Below are 24,116 nucleotides of genomic sequence, written 5' to 3' on the forward strand. Positions count from 1 at the left end.
ACACAGAGGCCAGAAGAGGGCGTCTGACCCTCTTAGGGACAGGTGACTGACTGTGAGCAACCACATGATCTTCTGCAGTGCTCTGAGCAACTGAGCCACCTCTCCAGCCCAGGTCTCTAAATATGGAGCCGAGGTTGGCCTTGAACTGAGAAATAAATCTGCCTATGCTCACAGAGTCACAACACCTGCACTTTAAAGAAAAAAAAAAGTATTTTATCTATATGAGTGTTTTGACTATGTTTGTATGTGTACTGTGTCAGCCTGAGGAAGTCAGATGAAGGGGCCAGAAATCTTGGAACTTGGGATCTAGAGCTATGGATAGTTGTGAGCTACATGGGTGTGGTGTGGGGAACAGAATTCAGATCTTCTGGCAAAGCAATGAATGCTCTTAACCTCTGAGCCCCCAGCCATCGCCCCTCCCAACCTAACACACATGAAACCAGGAAAGCCGCAGGAGGAGATGCTGAGACCAGAAGCCCTCCTGCAGGGTCCCTGCAGTGAGAGGGCCACACTGGCCCTTCCAAATGGCCTTTCCCAAATACCTCACTTAAGCCAGGGCTCATCAGATGCCAAACAGCCCAGAGCCTCACAAGCTGAGAACAGTGTGTCCCCTCAATAAGATGACAGGAACCAAACTCTAGGTAAGCCTAGTAGTCAAGCTCCCACCTTCTCCTTCCAATACCGACTTGCAGCAGCATCCTCCACTGCATGGTACAAAAATGCCACACATTAATCCCGGGTGCCATGCATGTCTTCACCTTCAGGCACGCTGTGCACCCTACTGTACACATCTGAGGCCAGGAAAGGGGGAGCAGCCGCCATGGACAAAACAAAAACTCCCTGTACAGTGATCAGGGAATAGGCCACTGACAACAAGCCATGGGGTGGTCAGGCCAGGGGAGACTCCAGCACCAAAGGGCGACTGAAGGGTTGGTTTCACATAGAGATGGTTTGTAAGGTAGGCAGCAGCAGCTCAGAATGTACTTTAAGAGACAATGTCCTTGGTGTGTCCCTAGCTTGGCAAAGGAAACTCTCCCTCTCCTTCCCTCTCTGCCCCTCTCTCTCTTTCTCTCCCTCTCCTTCCTTTCCCTCTCCCTCCCTCCCCCCTTCTCTCTCTCTGCCTAGCAGGCACTAACTAAATGAATGAGCAGATGTGGAGATGTGGACTTCTCTCTGGGGTTGGGGCTGGTAAGACCCTTGGGCCCCACACAAACACTCTGTGTCTCCTTTTGTGTTAACATGAAGGCAGGGTCTTCTTTAACACCCAGTGAGCCTTTAGCTAGGAGCATCCCCAAGGTCATCCCCACCAACCACCTGTAAGATTGAATGTGATCACCAGCCCCCAGTTTAAAAGGGCAAAACTGAGGCTCAGCCAGGTGAGGTAGGAGTTACCTAGAGAGTGGGAGGATGCCAGGACTGCAGTCTGCATTGCTCTAGGCAGAGCCCTGTAGAAAGCATTCCCCTAACCATCCCTGCAGGTTCTAGGGACCAAGAACACCTTAGGAGTGAGTGTACCTCAAGTTGGATATGTTCTACTGAGACACACACTGCACAAACGCATTTCAACTCCACCGAGGGCCATGAGAACACCTACAGCTGCAGAGTTGTTCTAAGCCACTGAGGATGTGATTCAGGCAGGAAACACGTAGGCCTATGGGCAAAAGGAGCCAAAGACACCACCTTTCAGAACTCCACTCAAAGGACAGAAAATATGGGGACCCAATCAATAGGACAAATGGGCTACAACAGCTAAATCCCACACCCATGTCACAGAGACTCTAACTCTTGCCTTGGGGAGACCTGAGCTTGCTGTATCATGGTGGGCCGTGGGACCCAAGGAGGGGATGGGCATGAGCAGAGGTGGCATTTTGCAGTGCACTTGTAGGTGAGTTTCACTGAGAGCTTTTCTGGACTTCAGGGGAAGCAGTCCAGCGAGAGCATTCCAGGACCTCTGGTGTCTGGGATCATGTCCTCTCTGTGGTAGGACTGTCTTGAGGTCCTGACAGCACATACTCCGGTGGGCACGGCTGTGTCCAAATAAAACTATGTGCCATGATGGGCCACAGCCCTCAGGCCACCTAAGCTAGTGTTTCTCCAGACAAAAGCACACAGGGAAAAGCAACAGCAGCGCAGCTCCGGTGTCCTCCAACACAGCGGTCAACAGCCCACTTCCCCAACATAGCCCAGAGCAGATCATGCAGAGGCAGAGCATTCAGAAGGTCGTGCAACCAGCAAATTCAACCCACACCCAGGACCAAGGCTTAATTAAGTCTCTGAGAAGAGCAGACAAGCAGCTAGCTCCAGGATTGGCCTCAGCCTGTCCTAAAAAGCTCACACACGTGGAACTCTAAGGCAGAGGGCCCTCAGACAAGGAAGTAACACGCTACACATACAACTGCTGCAGAGAATGAAACTTTAACCCAGTACCAATGCAGAGCTCAGCCAAGGGCTCCAGGGATGACTCTGTGAGGGTATGGAGAGACAGCAGAACCCGAATGTACTACAGCCAAGTGTCTGGAGGCCTATGGCCCATGGAGGCCCTGTGGTAAGATGGAGCTACAGGATCAGGACAGGTCTCCAGGGCATCTAAAGCTCAGGGAGGGACCACATGCACCAGTGAAACCCTAAGATTATTAATCAGGTATTGGGGGCGGGGGATGGAGAGATCCAGGAGGATGAGGAATCATACTGGCTTCCACTCCCAGGAAGGTCCTGAGGACAGATGCTGTGGGATGTCTTTCTGCGTGCTGTGAATATGTGTTGCTCCCACTGGCTAATAAATAAAGCTGTTTTGGCCTATGGCAAGTCAGCTTAGAAGCAGGTGGGAAATCCAAGGAGATACGGAAAAAAAGGACAGAGTGGGGGGAGGCACCAGCCGCTGCCCAAGGAACAGCAAGATGCCAGCAGACTGGTAATGCCACAGCCATGTTGCAATTTATAGATAAATAGAAATGGGTTAAGTTATAATAGCTATCTAGCAAGAAGCTTGAGCCATAGGCCATCCAGTTCATAATTAATATAAGCCTCTGTGTGTTTACTTGTGTCTGAGTGGCTGTGGGACCAGTCGGGACACAGGGAAACTTCCAACTATGGACAGGTCCCAGAAGGAAGTCATTGGGCACTGAAAGTCTACATTAGGTACAGTCAGTTCTGCTCCTCTCCTCAAAACTCTTAGACCCACCTAGCTGAGTAACAGCACTCCACTCCAAACCTAGTGAGGCACCTAGTCCAGTGATCGGGGGCAATATAGGTATTAGGGGATAGACTCTTAAAAAAACAAGACATGTGACCCACAGGTGCTTCTGTCCAACGACTACTTGAAGGCTCCTGAAACCTGATCAGCACTCGGCTGCATCTAGACACCAAAAGTGACAAGGGGAGGGAGAGAGTCCCAGACAAGATGCCTGACGAAAGAGCATCAGATCTCATAGGACAGACAGCAGACAATAAATAGAGGGCAGAAAGGAACATCAGACACTTACACATCCTCAGCTCCTGAATGCCCAGTCAGTGGCACACAGCGGCCTTGCTCAACATGTACAAACATGCATGTAAACACTCCCAATATTCACTAGTATGTACATAAACACATGTGGGATCTCAAGAGTCCTTACTGTCCCCAGTATGTCTGCTGTGGCCAGGATAGGAGTGGCCCCACATGGGCACCCAACCTCAAGCTGTGTCCTCTGCTGGCCTGCAGCCCAGGGAGAGGAATGTGCTGCCCAGTACAGCCATGTGAGGGAAAACTGAGAGCTATGCAGTAACCCAAGGCCTGGATTTGAGGTATCATGAGCAGGCCACAGCCATCACTTCAGCCTGAGACTGCTAACACCATGAAATGGAGCCCATAACCCTTACAGGCAGGCCAACCCTCCTGTAGGACCTAGCCTGACCTTTCATCCATGCTGTTGCCTAGGAAGGACAGACGGTTTTGCACAGGAAGTCCCCAAAGGTTCAGAAGAAACGTTCCCTAGAGGACCAAGATGTGTCCCATGTCCCTTTCACAGAGGTACCTTCTGCCACGGTGCTTCTGACTGCAGCTCTTCCCTGCAGGAGGCCTGAGGTTCCCCAGTCCATGACAAGGAGAATCAGGTCAGATCCCTTACTCCTTTCCTGTCTGTGCACAGACAACTCCCCTACACACCTCCAGCCCACAGAGCGGAGCTGCACATGAGGTGTCACACAGAAGCTAATCACAGAAGTGTATCTTCAACCAGAAAGTGGTGGCACATAGCTTTGATCCCAGTGCTCAGGAGGCAGAGGCAGTTGGATCTCTGAGTTTGAGGCCAATCTGGTCTACAAAGCGAGTTCTAGGACAGCCAAGGCTACACAGAGAAACCCTGTACTGGAAAAAACAAAACAAAACAAACAAAAAAAACAACAAAATCAAAGTCTATCTTTAGTCAGATCATGCTGAAGAAAAAAAAAGCAGCAGCCCTGGCCTTGACCAAAAAGCTTGCAGTCTCTGTGGCCTCCACCACTCCACCATGCCCCACACCCTAGCATCCCAATGGAAAAGCTAGCTCTGTACCCCTGCTCCCTGCCCACAGGGCTCTTCCACCAGGTCTCAACTGATACTTTCAGCTTCTATCTATATGTTCATCTGTTTACATATTCCCACCCTCTCCCAGGACAGGAGACACCTCTGTGCCACCTGGGCCCAGTGCAGGCACAACGCTCAGCACAAAAGAGGCACTAGATGGACACACTCACTAAACAAACTGAAAACAAAGCAGAGGCAAGCTTGCTTTCCTCAGTCCCCTCCTGTAAACTAAGCCAGCATCTTCATGACAAGAAGGAAGGTAACGATTGAAAGCCCACAGAAGCCAGCAGGCCATGTGACACTTCTGCAGCCCAGTACTCCACAAGTAGCCGGACAGCAAAGAAAGGCACCTAGAAATTTCAAACCAAGCCAGGCATAGTGGATTACCACATAGGCAATCCCAGCACTGGGATCTGAAAAAGGAGGACTGCTGTGAGTCCAAATACAGAGTGAGACACTGTCACCACACACAAAACAAAACAAACAAACAAACAAAAAAAAAAACCACCAAACAAACAACTGGGCATGGTGGTGCACACCTTTAATGCCAGCACTCAGGAGGCAGAGGCAGGCGGATCTCTGTGAGTTCAAGACCAGACTGGTCTACAGATCTAGTTCCAGGACAGTCAGGGCTACACAGAAAAACTCTGAAAAAAACAAACAAAATACCAATACGGTGAAACAGACAAAATCTCCTCATGAAGGACTGATATCCAAAACATCTTCAGACAGAGGACAATTTCTTATGGCTGTGGACAGTCAAGGAAGCTTGCTTAGAATGTCTGAGTTCATAGCAGCCCCCCCTTATCAAAGAACAAAATGACATATCAATTCAGAAATTACAACACTTGACTAGACATTCCTTGCAGCCATGCAAATGACTAACAGACAGCTCACAATGCCTGCCAACTCCAGCTCCAAGGAGGTGCCCTCTTCTGACCTTGAGCACCCACTCGCAGAGCACATGGGGGGTGCGCACAAGCGCGCGCGCACACACGTACACACATACATATATAAAAATAAAATTTTTAAATGTTCTGGAATTACAGAGAATTACACAATGCTGAGACTATTTTAATGCTACCAGATACCACACTTTGAAATGGTGAGAATGTCAATTTTACCTGGGTGATTTTTTGTTTTTTGTTTTTAGAGGGTCTCAACCCCAGGGGCTGCAGCTGTCTGGGCCTGGTATCAGTAACACAAGCCAGTTCTGAAGGAAAGATGCTTGATCAAGTACAGCTTCATAGTCTGAAACCACCAAACCAGCCATGGTACCTCTCAGGAGGACCCAGAGGGTCACAGCAATTTACCACACACACAGGATTGATTGAGCCTGTCCCAGTAAATGTGCCAATATCTGAGAGTGCAGCCTGTAGAACATGCATGGGACAATACACTCTTGAGCATCCATGCTGGAGGAAGCTGTGGTCCTCTTCAGTCCATAGGCCAACATTTAAGATCCTGTCTCAAAAGCTAAAGAATGAGTCAGGCAGTGGTGGCACACACCTTTAATCCCAGCACTCAGGAGGCAGAGGCAGGCCTGGTCTCAAAGTGAGTTCCAGGATAGCCAGAACTATACAGAGAAACCTTTCTTGAAAAACCGAGAGAAAGAAAGAGGGGGGAGGAGGGGGGGGAGAGAGGGAGAGGAGAGGGAGAGGGAGAGGGAGGGAGAGAGAGAGAGAGAGAGAGAGAGAGAGAGAGAGAGAGAGAGAGAGAGAGAGAGAGAGAAGGAAGAAGAAGAAGAAGAAGAAGAAGAAGAAGAAGAAGAAGAAGAAGAAGAAGAAGAAGAAGAAGAAGAAGAAGAAGAAGAAGAAGAAGAATTGGACATGGTGGTACATGCCCTTTAATCCTACACTGTAGAGAAGACAGGTGGACCTACAATTTGAGGCCAGCCTGAACTACACAGTGAGTTCTAGTTACTTAATGGGACCCTGGCTTAAAGAAAACAAGAACAAGAACAAAACTGGTATTTGAGCTGCTGGCTTGAATTTTACAAAAATCATTAAATGAATTTTTGGCTTAGGATTAGAACTGAATTCCAACAATGTCTGAAATAGCCCTAAACATACTCCTACTGTTTTATACTACGTATTTATGAGAAGTGGCCTCACCACTAACAATTTTAAAATCGAAGAGTTAATTCTAAAAGACACTAAAGATACTCTCACAATATACTCAGGCAAAGTCCAGCTTGAAGTTGAGGCATAAGATTCAGGAGTTCAGGGGCTGGAGAGAAGGCTCAGTGGTTAAGAGCACTGGCTGCTCTTCCAGAGGTCGTGAGTTCAATTCCCAGCAACCACATGGTGGCTCACAACCATCCGTAATGAGATCTGGTGCCCTCTTCTGGCCTGCAGGCATGTATGCAGGCAGAATACTGAATACATAATAAATAAATAAATCTTTAAAAAAAAAAAGAAAAATGAAAAGATTCAGGAGTTCACAGGCCATAGATGGACCACTGTGAGATTCCGGGGGAGACAGACCCTAGGCTTATGGTGAAGTGCTTTTACCTACTGAGCCATCTTGCTGGCCCTAAACTTTGTTATGGAAGATTTCCAGCATACCCACCAAGTAGTAGTGATACTATGATGACACATGTCCACAGCAAGAGAATCATGAGTTTGAGACTAGTCTGGTCTATACAGAAAAACTCTGTCTGTAAAAACAAGAACCAACCCACAGGGACAACAGGTTCTGTAGTCCATGCTAATGGGCCTCACCCTTGCATCCTGGTGCGAGAAAGTTCAGCCTAGAGAAGCAGCGGATATGCCTTCATCTCCTCCACATATAAAACCCCACTGGCTCCCCAACATCCTCTAAAGGAACTGGGGACTGACTGATCAGCTTCTTTTTCTTTGAGCACTGACATGAGTTGGAGACTTTTTATGTTTTTAATTACTTAGAGAGAGGAGGGTCTTACTTTGCTCCTAGACTCCTGAACCCAAATGGCCCTCCTGCTTCAGCCTTCCAAGGAGCTGAGATCTGGCACCTGGCTCACCATGAACTGTGTTGTGTTTCTTGGGATGAAGCCAGGGTCTCATTAGCCAGTACTCTACCACCACATCTAACTCACTGGCAACCACCCACCCCACCTGATCTGAGATGCTGGTGTGGGCCCTTTTGACACAACTGCCATGGTCCCAGTGCAGATTCAGAAGTCAGTGATCTGAAGTTTGACTCAAGTTGTGCGCTTCTCTTTTGGTACTTAGAGACATTTGTTTCCTCTACAGTATCTGACAGGAAAAAAATATGCACATTTTTTACCCTAAAACCAAAAATTTGACTCCAAAAAACCAGCTTTACAAAACTGTCATCTGATGTAAAAATGCAGGAGAAAAACAACACCTGATGGTATGGTATGGCAGGGTATACCCTGCTATGGTATGCATATGCCCTGCAACAGCACACATGTCATACACATGCAAGAGTGAAATTTTTAAGAGCAAATGCACATACACCTTTCCTTAGGAAATGGATTCATGCTGTTTTGTGTAGGACTAAGAACAAACGACAGAACCCAGGAGCTGGCACAAGGGACACTCCAGTCAGGACTGTCTCTGCTTCTTTCATCTCCTTTTGTCTCTACCTAGAAACTGTCACACAGAACACAGGGCCACGCCCACCTCCTTCACCCCAGTGCTGGCACAGCAATAAGCTCCTGTCACAATCTTTTCCCACAGCCCACAGGATAGTTTTGGGAATGGTTCTAGGGTTAACACTATGATGCAGGTAGGACCTTGTGCCCTCCACAGGAGCAGCCAGAACCGACAGGTGAGTGTTTTCCAGCAAAGACATCTCAGGAACTCTGCAACACGCACAATTCTCCTTAACAGGAAGACAACGCTGATCATGCTGTGGCCAACGGCCACATCTGCACTACTTTCTCTGGGAAGCGTATGCTTTTCTTTCTTTTTTTGGGGGGGTGAGGTGGGTGAGGCAGGGTTTTCTTTGTGTAGCCGACTCTCCTGGAACTAGCTCTGCAGACCAGGCTGGCCTCAAACTCACAGAGATCCACCTGCCTCTGCCTCCTGAGTGCTGGGATTAAAGGCGTGCGTCACCACTGAAGGGCTAGCAAATGCTTTTCTAAAGCCACTCCTTAAGATCTGTAACACCCTGTACATAAGTGAGCATCATCCCTACCAAACAAGACCCCTTAGCAAGAGAAATTCAAGGACAAACACCTTGTCCATGAATCTGAGCAGGCAGAAGGACCTGCTGGGGTGCACATGTGGTCTGTGGACACCTCGGTAATGGGCAGGAGTTGCCTAGTACACTGACAACCAGGAACCAAGAGACCCCAGCTGCAATAAAAGGTGAGCGTGACCTACTATTTAAACCAAGACATACCCCAGAAAATATAAACTAAAACCAGAGCAGAGGCAGAAGGATTACCTGGAATTCATCTGGGGCTACATAATAAAACACTCTCTCAAGAAACAAGCCAGAGCTGGTGGTATATACTTGTAATTTGAACACTTGGGAGTCTAAGGCAAAAGATCAAGTTGAGTTTAAGACTAGCCTTGACTACACGGTGACACCCTGTCTAAAAACACAAAATATGAAGTTGGAGAGATGGCTCAAAGGTTAAGAGCACTTTCTGCTTTTGCAGAGGGCCCAGGTTCAAATCAATCTCTCTCTCTCTCTCTCTCTCTCTCTCTCTCTCTCTCTCTCTCTCTCTCTCTCTCTCTCTCTCTCTCTCCCTCCCTCCCTCCCTCCCTCCCTCCCTCCCTCCCTCCCTTCTTTTCTTTCTTCTTCTTTTTTTTTCAAGACAGGGTTCCTCTGCGCTGTTTTGGTGGGCCTGTCCTGGATCTTGATCTGTAAACCACGCTGGCCTCGAATTCACAGAGATCCGCCTGGCTCTGCCTCCTGAGTGCTGGGATTAAAGGCGTGTGCCACCACTGCCCTGCGGAGGTTCAAATCTCAACACACACATGGTGATTGACAGCCATCCTTAACTCTAGTTCCAACGGACACGATGACACTTGTGACCTCCTCAGGTACCAGGCATGCCAGTGTTACACATATACTGTTACACATAACACATATACAGTGTTACACATAACACTCACACAACACATATAAATTAAAATGAGAAAATTAAAAATAGAACAAGCCCCTAACCTGTACAGGCCCAAATTACTCAGGGTCAGAGAATCTGAGCTTGCTTTACCCAGCAGGGCTGCATAATGGGATGATTTGACCACAGGCGTGGTTACCAGGTGTTTGGAAAGGTCTACACTTGGCTAAATGGTATGCTTTGATCTTGCAAGGGGGAGGTCTTTTGCCTTTCCCCTTGGCATGTTATAAAAAGCCCTTTTGGATAAAACCTCGAGGTTGGTGGGTACTGACCCAGGCCCTCCTGAAGCTATCCTGTGTTTCTGTCTTTCTCCTCTTTGCTATCTTTCCATCTTATCCCTCTCTCCTCCTCATAGGAGCCCTGGAAAAGGTGGGAGCTGGCCTCCCACACTAATGCTAACACTGTCACACCTGCCCGTGTCCAGCATACCAGGGATGTCAGAGCAGCCGAGTCTCACACAGTAGCCAACCAGACGCCACTGACAAGACCCCTGCCTATTTTGAGCTGCATGCTACAGTCTGAAAAAGGAGGGAGCTGTCCTAGGAGGTTTTGAGGTTTGTCCTCCTCCTTTTACAGGTACATGGCCCTGAGCCAAAGTGTGACTACCAGGTCCTGATGGGAACAGAGATGTCCTCCTCCCCATGTGGAGCTCTGGCCCTTCTGTGTTCTGCAGAGCTGAAGTTTCCACATAAGTGCTGGGCAGTGACTCAAGAACAATTCTAGCCATTTAGAAGGAGATACAGCTGGAGGTCAAGGGTCCCCCTTCTTTAGGCCTTTGAGCAATGAACATGGTGTCTTTACCCGGAGGCTCAAGTGTCATACCTGATCTCACAGGTATGACTTGCCTTCTCTTCCCAAGCAGGACTCCATTATGTGTATGGCGGTTACCTGAGCCAGCTTTCCATTTCATAGATGCAAGTCCCCCCTCGCCGGGCGTTGGTGGCGCACGCCTTTAATCCCAGCACTCGGGAGGCAGAGCCAGGCGGATCTCTGTGAGTTCGAGGCCAGCCTGGGCTACCAAGTGAGCTCCAGGAAAGGCGCAAAGCTACACAGAGAAACCCTGTCTCGAAAAACCAAAAAAAAAAAAAGAAAATAGATGCAAGTCCCCAGCACTCACCTGGCCTCAGGGTCTGGGACGCTGGTCCTACTATGCGGCCATGGCCACAGCTCTGTCAAAAGGCAACTTATGTGGACGTGCTGGCTCAATGTGCAGGCCAACCTAAACCAAAAGACAGAAAAACACTGAGTTCTAAAGAAGGGTTGGGAACCTGGGCAATTGCAAATGTTTCCAGTGAAAGGGTGTGGCTCAGTGGGAGAGTCTGCCAAATGTGAGGAAGGTCCTGGGTTCTGGTTCTGTCTTAAGCACCCACGATACAAGAAAATGCCTTCAGTCATAGGAACAGGAATAGTGAAATATGCCATTGCTGCCTTCCACAACAGAGGCCAGACAAGGAAATCAATTGCTAAGGCCTAGTGGAGGGGAGGAGCAACCTGTGAACAACATCCCAGACCTGTCTTTGAAGCACAAAAAAAGCCTGGTGGTGGTGGTGGTGGTGGTGGTGGTGGTGGTGGTGGTGGTGGTGGTGGTGGTGGTGGTGGTGGTGGTGGTGGTGGTGGTGGTGGTGGTGGTGGTGCAGCAGCACACCTTTAATCCCAGCACTCGGGAGGCAGAGACAGGCGGATCTCTGTGAGTTCAAGGCCAGCCTGGTCTACAGAGGGAGATCCAGGACAGGCACCAAAACTACACAGAGAAACCCTGTCTTGAAAACACAAAAAACAAAAACAAGCATGACAACAGATTGTTTGCACCAACACCCAGAACACAAAAGTTAAGTGATTCGAGGGCTATCCTCACAGCAAGCCAGGAGTCACAGAACAGTAAGATTGGGTTGGCACAGGTGCTGACCAGTGGGGACGGCCTTAGGGCAGACCCCACTTTACAAAACAGGGACCTGATGTGTCTGATACTCAGGAAACCAGCCCAGTTCCCAGATCAGCCAGGTTCCCTTCCTGAACCACCACCACTGCACAAGTCCAGGCTGGTCCCTGAGGAAGAGGAAGACACTGCCCGGGACAGCCACGCTCACCCTTGAACTGAGGCAGCTTACCTTCAACCCCAGGGGTCAACAAGTGCACAGGAAAGAAGAGACTGCCTGCCATGCAGATGAGACATGCAGCTAAAGCCCAAGGTCACAGAAGAGTGGCTCATCACAGGCCCCGAGGCTGTGTTACCAGGCTGGGTCCCGCTCTCACAACTTTATGCACGTGGCTTGCCCAGCATCCATACACCTCTGGTGTGAGTGTGTGTGTGTGTGTGTGTGTGTGTGTGTGTGTGTGTGTGTGTGTGTCCGTGTGTGTTCACATGACTGTCAGGAGAACATTCTAATAAGAAGCTAGTGGATTTTTTGTTTTTGTTTTTTAAATTTAAGAAATGGCTCAGCCCTGGCTACTCTTGTAGAGGTCCAGGGTTAGGTTCCTAGTACCCACATGGCAGCTCACAACCTTCTGGAACTCCAGTTCCAGGGGATCCAACACCTTCTTCTGGCCTCCTTGGGCACTAGGCACATACATATAGGTAAAACACCCAGACACTTTTTTTTGGGGGGGGGGATTGTCCCCCCCCCCAATAGGGTTTCTCAGCATAGTTTTGGTGCCTGTCCTGGATCTCACTCTGTAGCCCAGGCTAGCCTCAAACTCAGAGATCCACCTGGCTCTGCCTCCCAAAGTGCTGGGATTAAAGGGGTGCGCCACAGCCACCGGCTACCCCAGACACAATTTTTAAAAAGAAATCTTTTCTATTTAGTTAGTTTTGGATTTGTAAGACATGGTTGCTATGTAACTCTGGCTGAGTAAAACTCAGAGATCTGCCTGACTCTGCTTAAGCACTGAGGTTAAAAGCTTGCCCCATCACACCCAGCAAGAAAACTTTACCACAACCCTTTTTATTGTTTGTTTTCAAGACAGGGTGTTGTGTGATATTTTGATCGCATTCTGACACCCCCAAGACTGCCAATAAAATTTGCTTTGAATCAGAGGGTGGAGCTAAGCTACTAGCTGACAAAAAATAACCATAGAGGTTTTGGAGGACTGAAGACAGGCAGACACATAAAGTAGTAGGGCAGGGCTGAGAAAGGGTCTCAGCTCCTTTTGGATGGAGGAATGGGGGTAGGGTGGGGTGATATACACACGACCGTCACTGGTCGCTTCTTTGCTGCTTCTATGATCATTCAGGTTCTTACCCAATTTCTGACCCCCAGGTTTCTATCTATCTATCTAGATATTTATTTATTTTACTTTTTTTGAGACAGGGTCTCTCTGTGTAGCTTTGGTGCCTGTCCTGGATCTCGCTCTGTATCCCAGGCTGGCCTTGAACTCACAGAGATCCACCTGGCTCTGCCTCCCAAGAGTGCTGGGATTAAAGGCGTGCACCACCACCGCCTGGCCAAGTTTCTATTGTTAAAGAATAATTAGATAAACACATCAATAGGGTTTCTCTGTGTAGCCCTGGCTGTCCTGGAACTCACATAGATCTGCCTGCCCCTGCTTCTCAAGTGCTGGGATTAAAGGCGTGGGCCATCACCGCCCAATGAAATCTTTATTGCTAAACTAGGTGTAGTAATTTGTGGCTCATGGGTGTAAGAAATATTCTCTTAGGAAAACTTGCCTAGAAAAGCCAGGAGTGAATGTAGAGAGAACTTTGCATATTGAGGAGCACAAGGCCCCTCCCATGTAAGGCCCTTACCACAGACACTACCAGGGCCTGACTTTTTGGCTCAGCTCAGGCTGGGAAATCCAATAAATGCTATTAACCCTCACTTGCCTGTCTCTCTGCAAGGGGCAGGAAGCCCTATTGTAGCCCAAGCACCTGTCTCTGCAGGATCAAGGCCAGTACAGACAGACCCCACCCTGTGAGGATTTCAACTTTACCATGGAACAAAAGCACCAAGTTTCTGCAGAAGCCACCTTTCAGTAAGGAGTCTCGACTCGTTCCCAGGCTAGCAGTATATGGCCTGGTCCTGTCTCCCTGGTCAGTGGCCCTGTCCACACCTCCAGCTTACAGTTCCACGCCCAGGAGAGGAAGCAGTGAAACTGCTTAGAGGTCAGAGGAAAACTTGCAAGAGCCAGCTCTTTCCTTCCACCATGCAGGTTCTAGGGATCAAATTTAGGTCAAGTAGTCAGGTGGTGGCTGAGCTACCTTGCCAACCCCTGCTTGGATGTTCTTAATTTGTGACTGTCTGATTTGGTAGGACCCTTACCACAGTGAGTCATGGGGCCATCAGTATACAAAGTCACATCAATCGGTCAGAAGTTAAGGCCACAACAGAACCTGTTTAAAGAGGATGAGAAACATGATAAACAAGGAAAGAAAAAAACAACAACTGCAGTCACCGGAGACTGAGGCAAGATGGCTTGACTCTATCTAGGACAAGACAGAGATTTTTGTCTCAAAAAAATAAAACATTGTTAGGTGTAGCTCTGGCAGAGAGCTTGTGCACTAGGCCTGCCTGGGCTCCATTACAAAAGTAAATAAAACAAACGGAAAGGGATCCCTTATTTATGGCAAGAAGGTACAAATTCTCTTCCCAACTGACCTACGAATATGATGCATTTGCCATCAGAAAGCTCCATGGGCACATGGCTGTGGCATACGCGCTCATCACACAAGCGTGAGGGCTTGCACCCTATAAAGAAGCTGGGCATAGTGGCGTTCTCTTACAATCTCAAAACGGGAACAGAGACAGGAAGATCACTGTACTTCAGGAGTTAACCTAAAATATCTCTCTGTATAGCCCCCAGCTAGCATTAAATTTACTGCTACCATCCCACCTCTGCCTGTTGTTATCAGAGGTATACACTACCCTCCCTAGCTCAATCCTGCTAGTTCTGACATTAAATATGTCTGGAATTTCAGTGTCTGTCTGTCTGTCTCTCTCTCCTCTCTCTCTCTCTCTCTCTCTCTCTCTCTCTCTCTCTCTCTCTCTCTCTCTCTCTCTCTCTCTGCTAAGGTGAGGCATGTTTCTAAACATCTGGACAAGCAAGATGGCTCAGCAGGTAAGGTACTCACCACTAAGCCTGACAACCTGGGTTCAATCCCTGAGAGCCACATGGTAGAAGGAAAGGTGATTCTCAGAAGTTGACCCACACGAGTGTACATGCCTGCATGCACACAAGCACACACTCTTTAATCCATCAATCAATGTATAACAGTGAACTAGAACTAGAACCATCATCTCCATAACCCAGAGGCCAGCCCAGTGAGCCACCCAAATGAATCTCATTTTTAGCCTTTGTCCCAGCCTTATACACCAAGCACCCTCCCACTGTGGACATTTCACATATGAAACAAACCCTGCGAAAATGGAATCTCAAATCCAGGTCATCAAGAGATAGGTACACCTGCACCTGCAGTCACATGTATACAGGAGGCTGAGGCAAGATTGTCTAAGCCAACAACCTGGGCAACCAAACAATATACTAGCTCCAAAATAATAAAAATAAACACCAATTCCTAATCTCCACTCTAAACTGAAAAAGACCTTAAGCATAACTACCAGGCCACTGTGACACTTAAAAATCTAATAAATGCTTACCGCAAACAACCTCACCACATTCCAGGAGTCCCTGTTCTGGAGGTGTTTGGAATTATCAGCTACCTGCTGCTTCTACTGCTGTATCCACCAGCAGTCCCCAGTCCAGTCTGCTCAAGAGTTTTCCAGGAAGGCATCCTTGCTCCACCTCCACCCAGCAGTGAGGCACACAGTCTTTGCAGTCATACTTTGCCTGGCTTCAGATCAGGAACCTAGAACATCTGACTGGGATGGAGATGGAGCCAGTCTGGGGAGCCCAGGACACAGCCCTCCATCAATCAATGTGAATCTCACAGGAGTGAGTGCAGACCCAGCAGAGCCCAATTAGTACTCCTACAACAAGGAGCACTTCTTGAAACTAAAGGGAATCATGTGATCACAACTGCACCTCACTAGACAGGTTCAGAAAGCTTTGCTATTTTTATGTCAAATCCATACATGTAAAACAATATTAAGTAATCCTTAAGTGCACAATTACCAGCTCATGGGAGACTCTTCACCTCCCCTGATAAATCATTATGGTTTGGCTTTAACCCTGCACCTGGGTCCTCCACTCTCACACACACCACCTCTCCTATAACCCACCCTGATCTCATGTCCTAATTGGAGAAAAACCACACTTGACAGGAAGACAGCCATGGGAGTCATGGTCATGCACATGAAATCAAGCCTTGGTACTGTGGCTGCCAATCTTTTGTTGTCGTTTGGTCCTTTGGGGCAAGGCCTGGAGGATGCTCCCTTTCAATTCCAGGATGAAGGCAGAAGCAAGAGCCCCCTAGGTTTGTCTGGAGACCATTCATGGCCTGCTGTGGGATGTCTTTCTGTGTGCTATGAATATGTGTTGCTCTGATTGGTTGATAAATAAAGCAGCATTGGCCTATGGCAAGGCAGCTGAGAGGCAGGTGGGAAATCCAAGCAGAGATAAGGAGAGAAGAAAGGAGGAAAGACGCCAGCCGCTTCTGAAGATGCCAGCAGACTGGTAATGGCAAAACATAGACTAATAGAAATGGGTTAATTTAAGATGAAAGACCTAGAAAGAAAGCTGCCATAGGCCATATAGTTTGTAAATAATATTAAGCCTCTGAATGATTATTTTATAAGTGGTTGTGGGACCACAGGGCCAGGTGGGACCAGAGAGAAACCTTCCGGCTACAATGGCCAACACAGGAGGTGTCTCTGGAGACACTGGCACTTGACAAGGAAGGGCTGACTGCACTACCTTCTTGGGTCTGGCCCTGCATGAGTGTACCCCTCTACTCTCTGCCTACCACCTGACCTCACTGACACCTCAGCAGTCTGCACCCAAACATCTGCCACCTTGTGTCATCATGACAGACCCAAAAACCAAGCAATTCTCATTGCTCCTGTCTCTGCCCCTTCCAGACCAAGTCCACCTGCCCTGCACAAACCAAGCATCTTCACAAAGCTCACCAGGACCCTCTGTGGTTCCTAGCAACCACACCACCAAATCATCAAGAAGTGGAACTCATAACATCAAAAAGGGAGAAATCAAGGCAGGCACTAGTGGAGCTTCAAAAGAGGCACCATGGTGCTGGCAGATGGAGAAGGATTTTCAAGCCAAAGGCTGTCTTCCTTTTTTGGAGACAAGACAGATACCTCACCCCCACCCCAAGACAAGGTCTCACTGTGTATGTCCTCACTACATAGATGAGGCTCTCCTGGAACTCAGATCAGCCTGCCATGGCCTCTCAAGTGATAGAATTAAATGCATGCCACCACACCCAGCTAGACAAAAATCATAATTTCTTTTTTGTGACAGGGTTTCTCTGTGTAGTATTTGCTGTGTAGACCAGGCTGGCCTTCCCTGAACTCAAAAGAGATCCACCTGCCTCTGCTTCCCAAGTGCTGAGATTAAAAGAAAGGCACTGTACCACCAGGCCTGGCTTCCTTTTTTTTTTTTTTTTTTCCCTTCTTTGAGACAGGGTTTCTCTGTGTAGTTTTGGTGCCTCTCCTGGATCTCACTCTGTAGACCAGGCTGGCCTCGAACTCACAGAGATCCACCTGGCTCTGCCTCCAGGTGCTGGGATTAAAGGCATGCACCACCACTGCCTACTTCCTAATTCTTAATATAGCCCCACCCCCCACCCCCTACCCCGTGGCCCTGAACTCAAAGAGTTCCAACTGGCCCCGCCTCCAGAGTACTAGCAATATACACACTTAGGTATGTACTCCGTCACTTGAGTTCTGCTCCAGTCCACATTCAGTTTACAAATTGGGGGTCAGCACCCTATTTGCCTGCTATCCACATTCAAGCAAATAGTTTTCCTGGGATACAGCCACAACCAATGCTCCCTCTGGCTATGTCTGCCTACAACGACAGAGCTGAGTAGTCTGCCTATAACATGACAAAGTAAAGCCAAAAATACTGTCTCAAATAGTAATGAGGAAACTTTACCTCTACAATCACTGAGCATTGTGGAGCTGCTCAAGAAAGGGGCAGAGCGACCCCAGTCACAACAGCAAAGAGCACCCCCAGGGAACGTGAGCAATACCTGCTCTCCCCAGGGTATAAAACCTCATTACCCATGTCCCCAGGAAGCAGGGGCAGGTTGGACTAGGCAGACTAGAGACTTAGAGAAACAGTCCCAGGAGAGCAAAGGAGCCTGGGGAAACTGGCCGTACAGCCCGTCCCCTGGCAACCCAAGCTGGCACTAGGGATGAGAATGGTGGTAGAGTCCTGCCCACCATCTCACGTCCTGACACCCACTGGGTTCCCAGCCTGTTTGTGCCTTGAGGCTGGCTCACCCTGTCCTCCCCTTGCCCATGGTAACAAAGGCTTTGATAGAGGATGGATCATCTCTCCTAATAGAGCCAACTCAGCCTCCCTAACGTCCCCTGAAGACAGACAGACACACATACACCTCACAGTACCCTATAGTGGTTCCCATATGCTCATGCACAAACTTGGCACACACCTTATCACTGCTCCAATAAGCCTGCCTCTCCCCAACTCCTCAGACCTGCCCACCTGTCTGCACTGCCAGCCTTTGCCCATGCCACTGCCATGCAAAGAAGCCCACTCATTACCTCTTGTCCTTTCTGATGCAAGTTCCTGTCATTAAAGCAAGCACTCACTCCCCAGCCAGGTTAGGTAGATCAGAATGTGGCAACACAGTTGAGACCATGTCTTGGTCCCCTTACAATGTTGTCAGCACCCACAAACAATGTTTCCATCACACACTTGAGGCAAAAACAGTCACAAATACTAACTCTGTCCTTCCTTAGAATCCAAAACTAGGAGGCAGCCATGTGGGCCCCAACCCCCAGCATGAGCCTGGGCCTCCCAGAGAGCAGCTGTTGCTTCAGCCTCTCTCACAGCTGAAGGTCCCAGAGGCCCAGCCTTGAGTCTAGAAAAGCCTCCTCCCTGTGACTGCTGGGAACTCATTGCTGTCTCAGTACTGGTGGTTGGCATACTATACACACTCCCTTTTTTTTCTTTTCTTTCTCCCCTCCCCCACAATGCTAGCTATGGACCCCAGAGCCTCTGCTTTGCATAGTAGGCAAGTGGTTCCTACTGAGACCCTAACCAGCACCCATCCCTTCTTACTGCAAAGGTACAGTACCCCACCCTGAACCCCCAACTGTCATCTCTTGGATCGGGGAAGCAGGAACCTTCATCATACCCTCCTTCCCTACTGGCCATCCTAAAGGTTCAAAAGCAATTCTGGCCAGCTGTGGCTTGACGACCCACAGCCCTCTGAGCCCACCTCCCTCCTGGAGCCCCCTCAGAACTGTGCTGCAGACCAAGTGGCAGCCCCAGCTCCAGGCAAGACCTCCATAGGAAACCACTACTTCTTACTTTGGCAACTGTGATTAATGCCATTCCTCAAAACGTCTCAGCTCCTATCTGGACGTGGATGCTCCTCCCAACGTCCAAGCAGCAGGTGGGAAGTGCAAAGACCTGCATGCTGAATATGCAGAGCCCAGGGTCTCTGGGCCTCAGAAAGGTCTGAAGTGCTCAGCACTGAGATGCTCGGTATGTGAAAAGCTTGTCAAAGACACCTAAAGGAAGTGTGACAAGAAAAAGAGGAAATGGCTTCTCTGCCAGGAATCTGGAACTGCCCCCACCCCCTAACTCCTTTTTTCCCACCCCTTTCCTGGCACACAGCTCTCCAAGTCCTTACTTAGGATCTCCAAAGTGCCCATGTCATGTAGCTGGCTCACATGCTGGCTTGTGAATGATAAGTCAGCTGCCCACTCAGTTCCTGGGCAAGAAGGGAAAGAGAGGGGCTGGAGGCTAGTGGGTCCCCAGTACCAATAGTGTCAACAACTGCACCTCTGTTATGAGGCTCCAGAGGCACCCACAGGGCTCTGGAAGCTTCCAGACAATAGGACACAGGAAGTTCCTGGAGAGCGGCTGCCTGGTGAGTCCTTCCCAACACTCCAACACCCTTAATGGCGAGGAAGGTTTCCCAGGGTTCTACAAGCTGCTGGGAACCTAGACTTACAGTCAGTCCTCAGAAACCCAGGAGAGCCCACTGGGCAGTGGAAGAGGGTAGCAACCTTGAGAATGAGCTTTGGCCCTGCGGGAGCTGAAACTACCTCCAGGGAGCTGTTGTTGGCAGAAAGCTGAATTACAGATGTCCTGCTGGTGTGTGCTGCTCAAGGGCCACTTGTTGAGGCCACTGAGGACTCAGCCTGAAATGTAGGGACAGTTTCCACCTAGCCGCCCTCGGCAAAAATCACACCAGTATGTGTCATACTTCCAACTACCAGATGCACTGACAGCTACAGGAAAAAGGATGAATACCTGAGACCCCCTCCCAAAGCACGGCAGCTGAGAGACCTCAGACACTCCCCAATATCCCCTGGTGGTTTCAGGAGCTCTAGGGTCACCCCACCAAGCTGGAGGAAGCGTATCCAGGTCCTGCCCCTCCAGGAGCTAAAGAAACTCCAAGGAATTTCTGTGCTCCAACACTCTACACCTGAGATGATGTCACAATGAACCTTCTAGACCCATATGCACTTTGTAAATACCGCAGCAGCTGACACAAGCCAGGCCTCCAATGTGTATGCTGTAGTCTCTTCCTAAACACTGAAGGACAGATCCATGTTATCATAGTTACAGGTTATTTCTGAGGTCAAATCTTTTCAGACAGCAAATGCACACAAGGTAAAATTTTTATCTAACTTTCCTTGCTTTGGAGGCATACCATAGCTCAGATTGGCCTCAAACCAACAGTATGGATGTTGCCCTGTTTTACCTCGAACCAAGTCAGGCTTATTTTGACCTTTTTGAAGTGTACAGCACAGCAGCATTAAAAATGTTTACATGGGCCAGTGAGAAGGCTCAGCAGCAAACTGCCAAGCTTTGACGAATTGAGGTCCTGAAAGATGACCTCTGAACTTCTCCCATGCCCACACATGTAATGAAGTGTAAAATAATAATAATAATAGTAAAACACCAACACTACCATAGTTTACAGAACTTGTAAAGGTGAACCCACACCTACTACTTGTCCCTGCCCCAGGCTCTGGTACCCATCACTGCCCTTCTATCTGCAAGGACTTTTATTCCAGGGAGCTCCTGGGTGGGAATCAGCACATGCCGTTGGCTGAGCCATCACATAATTTCAAAGCTGAGCTACTTGTATCACTGAATCCTCCAGGACCATACATGCACAGGGATGTATGTCACAGTGCAAAGGGGGACCTAGGACCTGCTTCCTATCAGATCACACCCCAGACAAGCTCCAGCATCAACTAGTCCCTGCCATTTACAGAATGCATGGCAGAAAAAGGCCTAGGAAAGCCTATGGCTGGTGACCTAAGAGTAGTACTCAAGCACCTAGACCTTGTCTGCCTGGTTAGCCCTGGCCTACCACAGCACTCCAATTCCCTAGGGAGACACCTGTTCCAGCATCACCTTACAGCAGAAGCAAGAGAAGCCCAGGATACCAGCCAGGAGGATGGAGAAGACCACTTTATCTTGGCTAAATGGAAATCTGAGCACCCCAAATCTCCTGGGAGCCTGTGTCCAAAATGCTGCACTGGACCAGAGGGCCAACACATCTAACTCCATGTAAGGGGGACAAGACAAACCTATCCTCCATGAAGTAATGACATGGAGAGGGAAAACAAGAGCATCAACAAGCCCATCCTCAGCCTGGAATCCCGAGCACCAAGGCAGCCTATCCCATAGGCAGAGTCCAGCATGGAGGCTGTATGGAAAACACAGTGATTAGTGACAGTTGGAGAGGCCCCAGCCTACACTGTGTTCTGGCACTGGTTTTGCCTGTCCTTTCAAGAAAGAGAGGTTCAGAGCAAAAGCCAGGCATGGTGATGCTACCTACAACTGCAGCATTCATCAGGGACCTCCACGAGTTCAGAGGCACAGCCTGAACTGGAGTGAAACCTTGTCTTAAAGCGTTATTATTTTATGGATGTTTTTTCTGCCTGTATGTCATCTGTGTGACTGAGGTCAAAAGAGGGCATCAATCAGACCATCGAGGACTTTGGTTGTGAGCCACCATGTGGATGCTAGAATCAAACCCAGGTCTTCTGCCAAGAGCAGCCATGGCTCTTAGATGCTAAGCCATTTCTCCAGGCCCCATCTCAAAAATGAATAAAGCCAAGTACAGTGGTACATACCGGGGAGGCTAAGACAGGATGACTGCCTCGAGAGTTCAAGGTCAGTCAGAGCTACATAAGCCTCTGCCAAGAGAGAGACAGAGAGACAGAGACAGAGAGAGGGAGGGAGGGAGGGAGGGAGGGAGGGAGGGAGGGAGGGAGGGAGGGAGGGAGGGAAGGAAGGAAGGAAGGAAGGAAGGAAGGAAGGAAGGAAGGAAGGAAGGAAGGAAGGAAGGAAGGAAGGAAGGAAGGAAACTGGGTGTGGTGACACAGCACAGGTCTTTAATCATAGCACTCACAGTTCAAGCCAGATGCACAGTGAGAACCTGAAGAAAGACAGAGACAGACAGACAGACAGACAGACAGACAGAGAAGGGAGGGCGGGCCTGCGATGAAGGGCTTAGTCGGTGTACAGTCAGTCAACAATTCAATCCCCAGCAACCACACAGAACCAGGTGAGGTGCTAGTTAGCCAGCAATGGGGAGGTGGGGACCTGAGGCTCCTTGAGGCTCACTAGCCAGCAGTCAGCCAAGTCAGTGGAGCTACACAGGCCCAGCAAGCAAACCTGTCTCAAACAAAAGGTGAGACCCACAAGTCGACTCCAAAGCAAAGGCACGAGCCAAAGTCTGTCACCCTGAATTTAAGCCCTGTACCTGCATGGCTGAAGAAGAACCAATTTTTGCCGGGCGGTGGCGGCGCACGCCTTTAATCCCAGCACTCGGGAGGCAGAGCCAGGCGGATCTCTGTGAGTTCGAGGCCAGCCTGGGCTACCAAGTGAGCTCCAGGAAAGGCGCAAAACTATGCAGAGAAACCCTGTCTCGAAAAACCAAAAAAAAAAAAAAAAAAAAGAAGAAGAACCAATTTTTGCAAGTTGTCCTCTGACCTTTTCTTGTGTGCAAATGTGGCAGCATGCACATGCACAAAAATATAATTTAAAGATTTTGTTTAAGACAGGGTCTCACAATGTAGCCCTGGATGTCCTAGAACTCACTGAGATCTGCCTGTCTCTGCCTTATGAGTGCTGGGATCAAAGGCATGTGCCTACACACCCAGACAGAATATTTTAAGATGAGGCAGAATTTAAAAAGACAATCATAGCTGGCCTATATGTGCAAGCACAAACTGCCCCACACACAACCTTTACTTTTATTTATTCATTTATTTTCAAGACAGGGTGTCACTGTATAGCCACAGCTGGCCGGAAACTCACTATTAATAGATCAGGCTGGCTTCAAACCCACAAAGATCTGTCTCTGCCTCCCAATGCATGTTTTTTGTTTTTATTTTATTTTATGGGTATGGGTGTTTTCCCTGTACATCTGTGTGCCATGTGTGTGTTTGGTGCCCACATGTGCCAGAGAGGGCATCAGATCCCCTAGAAGTCGAGGTACAGAAGGTTGTGAGGCACCCACCATGCATGTGGTGAGAACCAACCCCAGGTGCTCTATAAGAGCAGCCAGTGCCTTAACCACTGAGCCACTCCTCCAGCTGCCTGGGACTCCAGTCATTTTATTCAGTGTGGGGCATACACGGAAGTCACACAACAACTTTGTAGAGTTAGTTCTCTCCTTTCACCATGTGGGACCCAGGGATCAAACTCAAGTCATCAAGCTTGGCAGCAAGCGCCTGTACCTACTGAGCCAACTCACTGTCCCACAAAAGATTTAAAAAAAAAAAAAAAAAAAAAAAAAAGTCTAAGAAACTGGCCACAGGCAGATCTGAAGTCTAGAGTAAGATTGTTCCCCCTTTAACCACCACCTCTGGATGAATGAAGGACCTTAGCAACTCCACATTCCCAGGACTTGGTGCCTGTAAGCAGCTGGACAGACCTGTACCCTCAGGAACCTCAAGGATCTACCAAGTGACTAAGGTCTACATGCTGGTAGCTTTTGAAACACTCAAGAGTTGGTCTTTGGCAGGTGGCGGCGCAGCAACAGGCGCAGCAGCAGCAGCAGCAGCAATAGCAGCACCTTTAATCCCAGCTCTCAGGAGGCAGAGGCAGGCGAATTTCTCTGAGTTCCAGGCCAGCAACTGCCAGCATTACTCCCACCATACCCAGGAGGTACCACCCACCCACCATTAGGAAGCCATCATGACCCTCAAGGTCCCATTTACTGTTACCCTTTCCCATGAGGTACTTCCCTTGACACCCCACTTGACAGGTGAGAAATCTGAAGCTAATAAGTCAAAGTCACTGCCCAGGTCTCTCAGGTGTAGACAGTGGTAGAGAGAGTGCTCTGCACCTGAGGCCCTGGGTTCTATTCCTGACTCTGATGGGATCCTAGCCCCAGGCTCTCCATAGCCCAGGACAAGT

The 24,116-nt window shown here is 49.0% G+C and overlaps 1 protein-coding gene and 1 long non-coding RNA gene across 19 annotated transcripts in view; one reads left to right on the forward strand and one right to left on the reverse strand.

The window, feature by feature from the left end:
* The window catches only part of Gatad2a (GATA zinc finger domain containing 2A), a 101,798-nt gene that overhangs the window by 35,004 nt on the left and 42,678 nt on the right, over window positions 1-24,116 (reverse strand). For 6 of the 18 annotated variants that reach the window (XM_076553029.1, XM_076553023.1, XM_076553036.1 and 3 more), the window contains exon 2: window positions 10,741-10,842. The exons of 4 other annotated variants lie outside the window; for them this stretch is intronic. Coding sequence is in view for 1 of the 14 variants with exons in the window: in XM_076553022.1 (XP_076409137.1) it covers window positions 10,741-10,842 (102 nt within the window). In the remaining 13 variants the exon portion in view is untranslated. Of the gene's footprint in view, window positions 1-10,740; window positions 10,843-13,879; window positions 13,951-19,031; window positions 19,235-19,680; window positions 20,137-24,116 lie in introns of those variants that run through there. 8 more of the 18 variants (XM_076553033.1, XM_076553035.1, XM_076553025.1 and 5 more) reach the window with 8 other exon arrangements.
* Window positions 20,216-21,616, forward strand: LOC143269001 (uncharacterized). Its single transcript, XR_013045256.1, has 2 exons — window positions 20,216-20,345; window positions 21,076-21,616. It is a non-coding gene; the product is annotated as an uncharacterized LOC143269001 (long non-coding RNA).

The sequence above is a fragment of the Peromyscus maniculatus genome, chromosome 17 (genome assembly GCF_049852395.1).
Source record: "Peromyscus maniculatus bairdii isolate BWxNUB_F1_BW_parent chromosome 17, HU_Pman_BW_mat_3.1, whole genome shotgun sequence".
In the NCBI taxonomy this organism is placed as follows: domain Eukaryota; kingdom Metazoa; phylum Chordata; class Mammalia; order Rodentia; family Cricetidae; genus Peromyscus; species Peromyscus maniculatus.